This window comes from Filicampus tigris, chromosome 2 (assembly GCF_054856515.1).
Source record: "Filicampus tigris isolate MCC_2025a chromosome 2, RoL_Ftig_1.0, whole genome shotgun sequence".
Lineage (NCBI taxonomy): Eukaryota > Metazoa > Chordata > Actinopteri > Syngnathiformes > Syngnathidae > Filicampus > Filicampus tigris.
In genome coordinates this window covers 28985353-29000180 of record NC_141218.1, presented here as the reverse complement: position 1 = coordinate 29000180, position 14828 = coordinate 28985353, and the positions used below count along the sequence as shown (strand labels likewise).

The window sequence follows — 14828 nt, the reverse complement described above, 5'->3', positions numbered from 1 at the left end:
TTGTGTCTGGATGGGTTCTGCGAATGCTAATTTACGGTAGTTTTAAGTAAAAAAGGAAGACCTAATCCTTCGATTTAGTAGCTTTACACACACTACATAATTCCAACCGAGAGAGGTTTGTCTGTCTATAAATAAGAGGGAGAAGTACCAATCCTGCTTGTTCTTTTTCATAAAGTTTTAAAAAAGAGACCCTGTTAGCAAGCGACGTGATGACTTTCACAGGCACTTTGTCGTAACTGTGGACAAATGTGAGATGACACTAACGAGGACATGGACACGTCGCAAACAATTCACAGCTAAGCGCTCCCCGTCTGCTCTTCTCGCTAAAACACAGAAAATCAGCCAAATCTGACTGTTACAGATTAATAATTCAACTTCCGACAGTTTGAGTGAGGTGTTTGATTACTTGTTCGACTACACTAACACTGTTTAAGGCTTTGTCTACCCAAACAACTCATAATTCAAGCTAGATTTGTCCAAAAATCTACCCAGCAACGGTACTTCTGTGACCAGTACTTAACACAACACGCAAAACGTTGTAATGAAAAAAGCTTGAGAGCCATAGCCTGCCCATTTTGGTTCTCTCCCTACTACAACACACCTGATTCAAATGATCAGCTCATCAGCATGCTCGGTAGAAGTCTGAAACTTTTACGGCAGGTGTGTTGTAGTAGGAAGAGATCCAAAACAGGCAGGAACCGGCATTCCCTACCACTGCGCTAGATAGTGCTAGCTGCATGACTATAATCTGGAAGTCCAGACTCACTTGAGTCTGGTGGGGAGTCACACCAAGGCATTTCTGAGGTGCGGCAAACCTGACCAAACAGACAGTGAAATGAACCTATAACGTTTGAAAAAAAAAAACATCTTTTGAAATGCTTCCAGTCCCGTCAGCTGCTGAGGTTTTAATGACTGTGTTTCTGCTCATTTAAAATTGAGTTTAATGCTGAATAAAACAAACTGTCGTCTTTCCCACGCAACATTTTGAATGTTATGAGAATGGACTTCCGGCGCTGTAGAGTGACGTTACTCACAAAGTACACGTCACAGCAAGTAAACGAATTCGATTGGACGGTTCATTGTGAACCGAGGCCCGCCGCGGCGAAGGGCTTGGTCTCCAGACCCACTTTCTTAGTGAGTGTGGCTTGCCAGGCTAGCATGACTAATCTTTACTTGTTGCTAGCTGTGTTTATTTTTGTATGTAAGCAGTTTTAGTTCAAATTAGATATATGGTTATTGGCCACTTGTACGTACCAAAATATTTGATAAAGGGTTATATACTTACAAGGATATGTGTTATCTTTGATTGCTAACAGAGCTACAGTAATGTTTATCTGGGTTTGTCCAAATGGTTAACTAATGTTAAGATTTATGGGCCAGTTGTTAAAAAGTAATCTGACTAGATTTTGGCTATGGAATTGGATCAAATCTTGAAAATGGTTTGTCCAAAATCGGATTATATGATGTACTTCAATCCTAGTTTAATCTGGATAGAAAGATTCTGTTTGTGTTGTTCAAAATATTTCAGTAGCATCTGGATGAATTTGATCCAAAAAACAGGATTATCTATTCCACCAGGGGATAGGATTTCAAGGTTTGTTGCAAGAAAATGAAGCAAAACTTTACAATTGGTCTAATAATACATTTGTATCATTTTGTGTATATACTTTTACTTATAGTTTGCACTGGCTTTGTTCAGCTGTTGCAGTGATGAAGTACATTTAGTAGATATAGGCTACCAATTCATCCTTTCAGGATAGTGAAGTAAAACTAAAATAAAAACGATCTTGTCCCCATGAAATAAACCCTGAAACAGATTTCCATAACAAACAAAAATGATATCATAATTTTTTCTGTTATTCATCACTGCATATTAATGTCAAAGAAACAACATTCTTTATTTTAACTATTGGACATTTTGTCTTTTTTTTCTCAACTAATTTAAGACATCTTCAAAATATCCATAATGTATTTGTTTAATGTACTGTGTATGTTTTATTTGTTGTGGCTCAGATGAGTTTTCATAAAAGAAATCCTATATAGAAGTGGATGTGTATATTATGTGTGTTTTGTCTCAAAATAAAAAAAATACAAAATAAAAAAAAACACTTAACGGGACCACATGTTGGATCCTCTACATTGCTGTTATCCCACATTATGGTATGTTGTCCCATGAGCACTTTGGTCATCTCAAAAACGGTGTATGGGTGATCACTGATCATCAATCCACTGTTGCTTTGAAAAAAAAAGGATACAAGTAAGACAGATCACCTGAACCTGGATAGCAAAAAATGGGATTTCCGATTCTGGATCATTTTGATCCAGATGACATTTTCTGAACAACTGGGCCTTTGTGAGCAACGATTAATTTGGAGTTATGTGCAAATATAACATATTATAGTGCCTCTATAATTCCTGTTTTTTTATTCATTTGTGTGTTTTTTAACAGTGGTGCATTTAAGCTTGAAAAGAATGTTGGAATTTTCATTCTAGAGGGCTAACTGTATACAAAGTGGTTTTTTTTTGTCATCCACTTTGATGTTTGCATGTCACAAACGCTGAAGCCCACAAGCTCACACAAAGAAGTGCTAAAAATAGTCCATTGTTTAACTCTCCACAAGCAGCACACATGCAAGTACTCCTTCCCATAAAAGTCCAGATAAATTTGGTGCTTTTGAAGATCATGTGATCATCCACTGTGTAATATTATTAGTATTACCAATATTTGTTTGTATTAAGATTCTTTTTGTGACGAACAGTTGAAGAGCATGTTTGTGCAAAAGCTCTTATGAAGATCAATAACAAAAAAATCAATAATGTATTTGATACAATAACAAGAGTCTGGAAGTAATTATGCCATAAAGCAGTAAATACAATTTTTGATGTTTGCCAAGGGACGCACTCCAGAACGTTTTAAAAATTCAGCCTTCAAAGTCAGTTTCACTAAACAACATGAAATTTGGTAGGCATGGCCATCATGAATATACCCACAAAAAGTCTCAAGAAGCCAAGCACGAAAAAACACTGGAAGTCTGCCATTGTTTGTATTTCAGTTTCCACCACAACATTGTGGGCTGAGTGTGAAAGGAATGTTTGGATGACTGGCCAAAAAACATTACTGTAAATTCTAATAGCCACAAGAAAAATTCATCCCTTGAATCCAATTGCACTGAGCAATTTGAAATTTGGTATTCATGTCTGTCTTGAGTAGACCCACAAAAAATGTAAAGAAACCAAAACAGAAAAGACAAAGGCAGTCGGTCATTTTGGTTTAAAACAAGCAAATTGACCTGTAATTCCAACATAAATGCACTTGGGATGTGGCGTCCATAATATAAAAAGACTGAAGGAGACATCCACTTTCAATTGGATTGAAATTGCTCATTAACATGAATTGAAGAACAAACTGACAGTGCACATAATTAAAATGTAATCCTTCATTCACGTCTCGCAAGATGACCATATTCAATTGAACTTTTATTATGGGGTGCTTTTATAATTAAATCCAACAATAGACGTCTTAAAACAACACAATGTGTCGTTTTCACATCCAAATAGCAAGTGTCAAATATGAATTACTGAACCGCTCTCCAAAACTATAAAGAAAGACTGGAGTGTGCTTTCCTCCAGTGTTTCGTTGGGGTTCTTCATACGCGAGTTGAGGGCGGAAGCATGCATGATGCACACTGTATTTATAGCTGCACTGTTTCCATGACACTCATCCTTACACCGGCCTGCAGACACTGCATTCCCACCTCCCGAGGGCAGCAACAGTGGAAAGTAGCGAAGGAAGAGAGACGCCATCTTTGAGATGGAACACCAGAAACAGGAATGAGTTGAGCTGTATCGATGCGTTCGAGACTGCTGGGAAGTCGGAAACATTCCGCTCAATGTCAGAGATGGATACAGTAAGTAAAGCGTAAATGTTTAAACCACAAACCTTGATCCCAAAACACTTTCTTATCATTTCAAACTAATTTTACAACATTGACCTTAAAAAACAAATGGGTTACACATAATTTGATATTGAATGCGAAATAGTTGGCTATATAACGTTTTGGAAACAGTGGCTTATAATATGCTAACAATGAGCACAAACAGTAGTGACATGAAATGAACAAATCATTAATGGCTTGCACATTTTCGATTCAGATAAATCCAAACAGCTATGTTACTAACTGAACTAACAAAGTGCTAGGATACATTTTAGTCTGTCTCTGTCTCTCTCTGTCTCTCTCTCTCTCTCTCTCTCTCTCTCTCTCTCTCTCTCTGTCTCTCTCTCTCTCTCTCTCTCTGTCTCTCTCTCTCTCTCTCTCTCTCTCTCTCTCTCTCTTCTCTCTCTCTCTCTCTCTCTCTCTCTCTCTCTCTCTCTCTCTCTCTCTCTCTCTCTCCCCATCACATTGAAGACAATTCACAGACCTGAATGACAGATGATTGATAGTGTCTGTATGTGTGTGTACGTGTGTGCGTAAATGTGTGTGTGTGCACTGTGCATGTGTGATTGCGCAATTATCAGTCTCCACGGAGATGCAGCAGGACAGGGAAGCAGCCAACATGCTGGCGTAAATGCAAAAAATGCCTGTGTGTGTGCGTGGGGGTGTGTTTGTGTGTGCATGCTGCATCTCCCCATTTTCCCATTGTGTCAAGTATGCTAGTTGTCGCAGAAGTGTATGCTAGTTGTCGCAGAAGTGTAGTTCACTCGTGTAGGGTGGCGCTGTCCTCCCCACATTGCTCAAGAGTAGACATTTGGTGGTGCAGCGGATTGAAAACGTTCCGGTACGGATCGGATCACAGATTTGGGTCACGGACACTTTTACGGGTCAGCAAAAAAAAAAAAAAAAAAAAACATACATACATACATATACACATACATATAAAACAAATACCGTATTTTCCGGACTATAAGTCGCACCATGCACAATAAAGGGGAAAAAACATATAAGTCGCACTGGAGTATAAATCGCATTTTGGGGGGAAATTGTGCGCTTAGTACACATCATTTCCACCGAGCTACGATGCTACATGTAGCATACAAGAAAATTACGGTAAGATAACTTTAAACTCATCTAAACGATTGTAGATCGCTTAAATAAGTCTTTTAAGTCTTTTATTCATCCCCGGCCATGTAGAATGTTTCCAAGTCTCCAAAAGTATTTATGTATTCGGTCGCAATTATGTCTTCCTCTCCTCTCTGTTCAACCATCGTCTGAAACAAACTTAGACAATTGTGTGTAATGACATTTATATACGAGCTGAATTGTGGATGATTGTAGGTTGTTGACTCAACATACAAATCGCTATCGCTAATGCTGATCGCGATCGCTAATCGTTAGCATAGGCTCATCTTGTTCATGTCTATGAAAATACATGTGTATGTAAAGCATAGATTGATAGTATTTTCTGTTTCTTGTGCAGTTTCACAATGTAAACAGGCAACTTCGCTGCACACTTGGAGTCAGTGGAGTTTGTTTGTGAATGTTTAGCTGTTTGGATAAGCTGGCTTCCTCGACTAGCAAGGCCTGTTAGTTTAACAAAACATTAGACTTTAACCGTTTAAATTATTCATGCATTTGAATGGCTTTTAGGATGTATCTTATGTTTCTTTATGTTGGTTACAATAACATGATATAGAAGTAATTGTCATGGCTTGTTAGTGCTGACTTGTGTTTATGATGTTTTGTCTCCCTCACAAGTCACAAGTCAGCACTAACAATCCATGACAGTAAAGTGTTAATAATTTCACACATAAATCGCTCCAGAGTATAAGTCGCACCCCCTGCCAAACTATGGAAAAAAGTATTACTTATAGTCCGGAAAATACGGTACACATTGGTTCCCGGCACGAGAGCGACCGACTTTAAAATAAATATAATATACAATTAAAATAATAATAATTATAATAAGTCAACCTCTACTTTGCGTTTTCTCAACTATCGCGAGGGGTTCTGGTCCAAGGCAAGCCGAAATGCCAAAAACATAAATCTAGCTAGCCGTCACAACACCACATGAGCCAACTTCAAAATAAAACCTACTGAGGCTATTGCATTGGCAACATTTTATTTTGAAGTTAGCCTTTGCATTGGCAGTGTGATACATTCTCACAATGTTTGCAGATTTCCTGGCATGTCTAATCATAGCGCACACCAAATAAACTGTTACCCGAGGCAGAAAATAATCCTTCATTTTTTTGGGCAAGTACCCAAATTACTCATGTACTCGTTTCACCCCCAGCTGCCAAAATGCTCCCATACATGCGACTTAACATGATCAACAAGGGTTTTCAAGTTCCTCTGCTACTATTATAGTGAATGTGGACTGGTCATGTCTTCACATGAACACGCACAATTTTTTTTTTTTTTTCACCAACCAATCCATGGGCCGTGTGTGGCCCGAACCGTGATGTGTGAGCCATACGGATTACGGATCAAAGATGATCCGTTGCACCACTATTTACAATAGAACAAATTTAAAGAGTGGTGTTTAGGGGAAATGGTCAGTCGACCCAAAATGGATATATCAAAACAAAAACAAAACCAAAGCCAACTTCCTGTGTCTTCTGGGGCATGGCTTCTTGAGACTTTATTGTGGGTCCAAATATGAATGAAATGTCTTTTCCAAATTTCTTGTTGCTCAGTGAAACTGGCTTTGGGGTCAGTTTTTTACGAGTTTCTTTTAATCCAGTTGGGCACAACTGAGCCAATTGAGCCTAAAATGTCTACTTAAAAAGAAAATGCTCAACTTCCTTTGTCTTAATTTCCAGGTATGGATTCTTAAGACTTTTTTTATGGATTAACTCATGATAGACATTGGTAATAAATTGAATGTTGCTAAGTGAAACTTCTAACTTTATTTTTAATACCATTGGGCAAAACTGAGCCAATTGAACCAATTGAAAATGTCAACTTCCCGTGCCTGTTTGAGCATGACTTTTTGAGAATTTTTTTAGTGTGTCTCACTCATAGCAATCATAACTGCCAAATTGATAGTTAAGCACAGAAGTGTTAAAAAGCTTTCAAAATGTCGCATCGCCCACCTTTATTTTGCTGTTTTGTTGAGTACTGGTCGCAGAAAGGGAGCTAAACACACCGCTGTCCTTTGATTCCACTTCTATGTTACAAAAGCTGTCATGTACTAGCCAACCAGTGACGGCTGAAGGTCTCCTCTCCATTGACACACAAACACACACACACACACACACACACACACACACACACACACACACACACACACACACAGTGGTTGCTCAGTAATGGACTGTGCAACTCCTCAAGAGAAACAACTTTTGCATCCTTTTGTGTTGTTCAAGCACCTTTGATCCAGTTTTACCACACCAGCACTTTGTCCTCTGGGAAAACACACACGCAAACGCACACGCACACACTCTCCCGGGAAACATTCTGCCGTTAACCAACAACTGCAGCAGCCTAACGGACTTAGCGGTGAAAGGCTAACGTTCGTTAAAGCCAGGTGACAAAACCATATGCAATACAATTCATGTTTTAAATCCAAAGGCGGTTAATGATAGCTCTACTCTGAGCTATTGTGCTGAGTATCTGTCTATCGGATTCACTGTTAGCCAACTATGAGTGACCTTGAAAGCTTGCACCATCAGTAGCTCAAATTTCATTTACATGAGTTTACTCACATTGTGTTCTTACAAAGCCATATATGGACCCAGACTTTAGTAGGCTCATGTTTTCTCTACTTGAAGCCATGCAAATTGGCTAACTGTCAGAAATATTGTTTGGAGTGGACACTAAAATATTATTCAAATTGTATGATTCAGTTATTCGGTAGGATAATCAATTCTAAAAAGATTATATAGTGACAACCGTACTCTCAAGACCAAATAGTGTTCATTTTCTGTTGTCCTCCGCAAAAGCAGACTGATTATCTTTGTGTTGTTGTTTCAAAGTTTTTTTGCAAACGTCTGCTTTTACTTGATCAACATTTTAAACCAATTTTCTGACATGCAACCAGTAACTGAATCGTGATGCATTTGTGTTTGTGCATTTTCTGCACTGTCAGTTTGAAATAATTAAAGTAAATATTTTTTGTATCTGATTCATCAATGAATCAAAAAAACAACGATAATCGATTGTTAAAACTAAAAAAATGTTTAGAATTGTTAAAACTGTTAATTGTTCATTCTTAACCACTCCATAAAGTGTCTTATATTCATCATGGTTGAAGTTTTAAATGTTATTAACCAATAGGGTTGGTGCTGTTGAGATGTGCTAACAAGTTTTCAAGGCGTTGCTGCATAAGTTGGCAAGCCGAAACTAGTTCCACGTGCGACTCAAAGTGGATTTAAAAATAATTGTACGCGTGCCTAAGACGTAGAGTGTCATAACTTTAAAGCTAGGTGACAAGCCAAAAATAACAGAACTCAAGGGGAGATGTTCGCTACGTCTCACAAGGTCAGATTAAAAATAAAATGGTGGCCGTCTCAAAGATCATATGCCTGTTTTTGCTGGCGGGCTGAAATAGAATGGACTTTAGCAATTAGCACGCACACTTAACACATGTATACATACACACGCGCACACAAACCCCCACACGCGCACACACACACGCACACGGCTACTAATACATACACAAGTGTGAGCACATGCAGCCCTGTCGATCCATCACTGTCAGACTCGCACAGAAGATCTTAACACTGCAGCGCACAGGAAAAGGTTAGGTTGGTAGGTTAGATTATCATTCAGCCCCAATAATGCCATGTGAAAAGAATGCCTTTAAGTGAACTTCAATGAAAGAAGCCTCAAAAATTGAAACTTAGCAACATGAAATTCAGTAGGCATGTCTCTAATCAAAAGACCCACTAAAGCGTTTCAAGAAACAATGGATGAAAATGTATAGGAATTAATCCATTTTGGATCAAAATGGACATTTTGGGGTTGAATGACCATTTCCTGCGGCCATGCAAAGACTTGTCCTAGTAAGTTTCACATAGAGGCATGAAACTTGGTATACGTGTCTTTTATGAGTACACTCACAAAAAAAGTATTGAGAAGCCATGCCTGGAAAGTGAAAGGAACTCTGCCATTCTGGTTTAAAGTGGTCATTTTATGGTCTTTTTGGTAATTTCCAGGGGTTCTTCAAAGCCATGTCAAAATCAGTTTCACCATGAAATCTGGTACACATGCATCAGAGAAAAAGAAAAAAAATTCTCATGAGCCCATTTTGTGAAACACACAGGAAGTCAGCCATTTTCATTTAAAATCTTATCTTTGGTGTAATCCCGAGTCCTCCAATGGCATGTCATTGCCAGTTTCACTTAGGAATGTGATTTCTAAACATTGGTAAAAAGTCAGCCATTTTGGTTCCAAATTTGGGGGTAAACAGATTTTGTCTGATTACCCCCAACTTGGAAACATGCAATATAGAAACATAGACTGTGTGAAATTGTCTAGGATTTGAGTTTGATCACTCTAGGGATAGACCGATTATCGGCCGGGCCGATTATCGGCACTGATATTTGGCTTTTTGACGAATATCGGCATTGGCCTTTTTTAAAAAAAAAATCACCATTATGCAAACCTGAAACATTGTTCAATAAACCCGCTTAAAGACATTACAACAAAGTTAAGAGTACATTTTTCTTTAGATTTTGATGCCAATATTTTCCTTTTCACTAAAAATGAATATCGTCTCCAAATATCGGTTATCGGCCCCCTTGACTACTAATAATCGGTATCGTATCGGCCCTGAAAAAAGCATATCAGTTTATCTCTAGATCACTCACCCTCAAACCCAAAACTCCAATAACTCAGATTCACAAGGTCATGTTGTCACTGAATATAAGCATGCATGTGTGTACAGTATATAGGTCACATCCATGCAAGGTAATGCTAAACTTGACCTATTCTTAACATGTTAACCCACAGGTCACATTGGTTGCATTTTCCCGTTTTGCAGCTCCACAAAAAGAAATGTGCCCAACAACAAAAACAATTCCTCATCAAACATCAACCCAACCAATGGATTATAAACACACCCAATCTTTCACACACACATACTGTACATAGAGACCCACAGAAGAAACCAATCAGCCAACGATAGGCCAACACCCCTCTGAGTCCCCCACTGTGCCACATATCAGCCGCCTGACACATGCAAGGACAACACACACACGCATGCACACACACTTGAAGCACACTTACAGGTACACACATATAGTAGGTATATGGAGGTGGTAGCTAATGCATCATTACACACACAAATACGTACAGGAAGGAGGCCAGAGTAATCAACATCTCCGTCCTTGAGACGTGAGGTATGTCGGGCTGACACACACACACACACACACACACATGCACACCCCATACTCACACAATGGTGGTGACATTATTAGGGAAGGGTGCTTGCGTGTTCCCTATTAAAATTCCCCTCAACTTCCTGACATTTCACACAGATATGAGCAACGACGCCAAACATTTGCGCCCTTTGCAACCCGAGCCTCCTTCTCAAAGTGCTCCATCATGCTGCCGCCTCTATAGCCTGACTCTTTTACATAGTACAAAATTTGCACAAAATTTGGGAAATTACGCCCCTAAATAGTAACCTTTCGGTATTTACACACCCAAAGTGGGCGAAAGAAGCCAAATTTTCAAAAACTTACAAATTTGCAACCCTAAATTGTTGCAATATTGAAGAATTTGTCCTGAAATGAGTAGAATTTCGGAAAATATGCCCCAAAAGTAGTCAAATTTCAAACATAAAAATTTTGAAAAACAATACCCTAAAGTATTAATTATTTTTGCAAAAATCGCTCCTAAAAGTGGTCACATTTTAGAAAATTGCACTGTAAGAGGTCAAATATAGGCAAATACATCCCCAGAGTGGTCAAACTTTGGAAATATAACCTGAAAGTGGTCAGATTTTTAAAAATATGTCCCAAAAGTAGTAAAACTTAAGAAAATAAACACCTAAAAGTGGTCAAAATTTAAAAACAATACCCAAAATTAGTCAAATGTTTTGGGAAATAGGCCTCAAGAAGTCAAAGAAAGTAATGCAAGACAAATCTGCCGTAATCTAAAATATTAATGTCCAAAATACTTCACTGTTTCTTTTGTTGAAGCTGCCACTCTATAGTCAATGTAGTCATTTCCAGGGATCCTTCAAAGACCAAATCTAAGAAAAAAATATATATATAATAATAATAATGAGCCCCTGAATCTTCCGTCAGAATCATGAAATTTCTTAAACATGTCCATCATGACTTGACACACAAAAAATACTCAAGAAGCTATCTCTGAAAAGACACAGCCTTCCATTTCGTTTTGGAAGTGCCCATTTTATGATCAATTTGGCCATTTACAGACGACCTTCACATATGAACTCAAGAAATAATGTCAGCCCCAAAAGCCAGTTTCCCTCAGAAAAGAGAAATCGGGTAGAGACGTCTGTCATTAAGAGACGCACCAAAAAAAGTCTTTAGAATCCATTTCTGAAAGGACACAGGAAGTCTGCCATTTTGGAAGCGGACATTTTATGGTCAATTTGGCCATTTCTAGGGGTCCTTAAAGGCAAATTCCAAAATGGAAATAATAATAATAATTTTCCACCGGAGATTATATGTCGCTTAGCAACATGAGATTTGACAGACATGTCACAAGAAGGTTCGTTTTGAGGTTGAATTTCCCTTACCAACGTCAAATATGGAAAATATTTCTATCGTGGGTATACAAAAAAAAGTCTCAAGAAGTCACAGAGTCAGCCATTTTGGGTCAAGTGGCCATTTTATCTATGGAACGACAGTTTGTGTAATTTATTGAAATGTAAGTTTCATGGTATAATGACTAATGCCGATGTCAGACTACACGAATGTAGCCCGATTTTGGGCCGACAGACGTGTCGCAGACAAACGTAGTGTCTCGTAGTCGATTTTGAGTTGTCTTGACGCATCATAGCCCTTGTAGTGTGACACACTCAGCTGTTGGTCGTTTGGCGCCTGGGACGCTTCACGACCACCACCACGAAAGTCTGGCATGTCAGAAGTTTTGTTCGTCTTGCGCATAGTGTGACATGTCCTACGTCATCCTTCAATTGGCTCTTCGGAATTGACCAATAGAAAGACAGTGCCTTTCTACTTATGATGAGAGATTCGAGGTAGCAATACAAACAATCAAAATGGCGAAAAAAGGACTGGACAGTAGGGGGAAAATAATGGAACGTAGCATTTCAACTCATGCTACGTTTGCTAACTGCAAATCCAGTAGCTAATTAGCAAACGTGGTGTACGTGTGTCATTCAACAAAAAATGTGTTACCTTAAAGTGGAAGTCAACGCAAACATATTTTTTTTCAAGAATATGTTCTATGCAGGGCGGCACGGTGGTCGACTGGTTAGCACGTCCGCCTCACAGTTCAGAGGTCGTGGGTTCGATCCCGGCTCCGGCCTCCCTGTGTGGAGTTTGCATGTTCTCCCCGTGCCTGCGTGGGTTTTCTCCGGGCACTCCGGTTTCCTCCCACATTCCAAAAACATGCATGGTAAGTTGATTGGATACTCTAAATTGCCCCTAGGTGTGATTGTGAGTGCGGATGTTTGTCTCTGTGTGCCCTGCGATTGGCTGGCAACCAGTTCAGGGTGTCCCCCGCCTACTGCCCAAAGACAGCTGGGATAGGCTCCAGCACGCCCCGCGACCCTTGTGAGGAGAAGCGGTACAGATAATGGATGGATGGATGTTCTATGCAAGCCCACTCGGTGAAACAGGGCATTCTGATAAATATTGCGTTTGTGGAATAAGTGTTAATCCACTCATTTATAGCCATCTCTGGGGGCGGTCATCTTGTCTTCTGTCGACTGAAAATGACACCACAACTGCTCACAACGACCAATCACGGCTCAGATTCAGAAAACAGGTCAGCCTTAACTTATATTCCACAAAATTACATCAGAATGTCGTGTTTCAACTATTGGGCCTGCTGGGAACATATTCTTGCAAAAAAAATGTTTGGGTTTACTTCCGCTTTAAGTTCTTTTTGGAGAATAGACACCCACCATCCAGGAACAGGTCCATAGTCTCTTTTTTACATTTTTTTTTTTCTTTTTACATTTCTGAGCAGAGGACAAACACACATGAACATAACGCCCCCCTTTGACATGACTACACAGCTGCTTGTCCCGCCTCCCCGAAGGATGCGCGTCGATGGACAGAATCTGGACAGAAGTACGCAACGATTGGGCGGGGTCGAGTCGGTGACGGACTTGTAGTGTGACGTCTCGCCCGGTCCAAGACGCAGAACGATATTATCTTGTAGTCTGACCATCATGAATGACAAAAAAGTCATGTAGTGTGACCAGGCCATTACATGTCTTTACACAAACAAAAACATTACTTTAAACAGTGCCTGTACTGACAAAAAAGAACAGATGATTTCTATTTCCACTGCATGAGGGCAATTAGAACTTCATTAGCCATTACGTTGGAGTAAGTAGCAACCATAAAAATGTCTATGAGAGCATTTTTAAAAGCATCTCTAACAGCATCTGACATCATCAGAAGTGAGAGGGACAGAGCCAATCATTAAAAAAAGATGTCTGCGTCCAAGTCGGACTCTCAGCCGACTAGGCCGCTTAGCCCGATGCCAGAAGATAACGACGGCTAAGTGGCTTAACGCACAACGCTCAGAATTAGTCCGATTTTCGTGGTAAACACACCTGAGAAAATCCATTGGCTGCCTCTAACACAACTGGAACAGTAATAGACCCCTCTCCATTTAAAATCTAAATAGACTTATGGTTGAATATCAATAACCTAGAGTGCTGGAAAAAATGAATTAAAAAGTAAGGCACCTAAAGGAAGGCAATACTAAGAATTAATAAGTATATCCAGTATCAGCATATACATATTGGCTTGTATTGTATTGCTCCACTCGGAGGCTTCTACTTGTTTTTAGTTAGTTCCTTCCTGCCCAAAGTATGCAAAACCTTTTTGAAAAATAAGTCTAAAGATGTCAAAAGTGGTTGAGAAAGTGGTAAGATTTTGGCAACAATGTCCTGGAAGTGGTCAAAATTTGGAAGATATTCACAGAAAATACTCCAATTTTAAGAACTAAACCCTGAAAGTGATCGGATTTTGGAAATCAGGGCCTGAAAGTAATCAAATTAGGGGAACTTCCAGCCCAAGTGATCAAATTTGGGGAAGTGTGTACCGAAAACGGCTACAGTTTGGAAAGTAATCAAATTAGGGGAACTTCCGGCCCAAGTGATCAAATTTGGGGAAATGTGTCCCGAAAACGGCTACATTTTGTAAAACATGCCCAAGAGGGCTCACATTTTGTAAAATATGCCCTGAAAGTGGTTACAATATTGCAACGCATGCCCTGAAAGTTGTCAAATTTAGGAAAATATGACTAAAAAATGTGCAAGATTTATCCTTGCAGCCAGTTAAAATTGGCACGCAATCATGTGTTTACATGTCAGCCATTCATCTTTTGTCTGTCATTTTACTGACGAAAAAGTGCAGCAGACTGCAATCACTACGGTAGAATGCACAGCACAGGTATGCTAAGGTGTGCTAAAAAACACACACACACACACAAAGGAAAACAGCATAGGCAGTAAAGGAAAACAAGAAAAGGAGGCGAAGACAAAAAAAACTGAAAAAGCGATGAATCAGCACAAAATCCAGAAAGGTGGGAAGATTATTTGAGATTATGGTCACACATGCAAACACACATAACCTCCACAGTAACTAAAATGAAAGTGTTTGAATGTGTGTGTACGTGCATGGGCGTGATTGGCAGTGGACTCCAGTGCACGTGACACTCAGACTCATGTCAGCCAGCAGCTCCTTATTAGGCATCAACAGCCATACG

The 14828-nt window shown here is 39.4% G+C and overlaps 1 protein-coding gene across 5 annotated transcripts in view; it reads right to left on the bottom strand.

Annotated features, from left to right (window-relative positions):
* Window positions 1-14828, bottom strand: part of ppargc1b (peroxisome proliferator-activated receptor gamma, coactivator 1 beta) — a 100263-nt gene that overhangs the window by 56902 nt on the left and 28533 nt on the right. Inside the window, exon 1 of one of the 5 annotated variants that reach the window (XM_086023322.1) lies at window positions 7034-7890. The exons of the other annotated variants lie outside the window; for them this stretch is intronic. Coding sequence (XP_085879448.1) covers window positions 7034-7168 — 135 coding nt within the window. The 5' untranslated portion in view covers window positions 7169-7890. Of the gene's footprint in view, window positions 1-7033; window positions 7891-14828 lie in introns of those variants that run through there. 5 annotated transcript variants of the gene reach the window in all.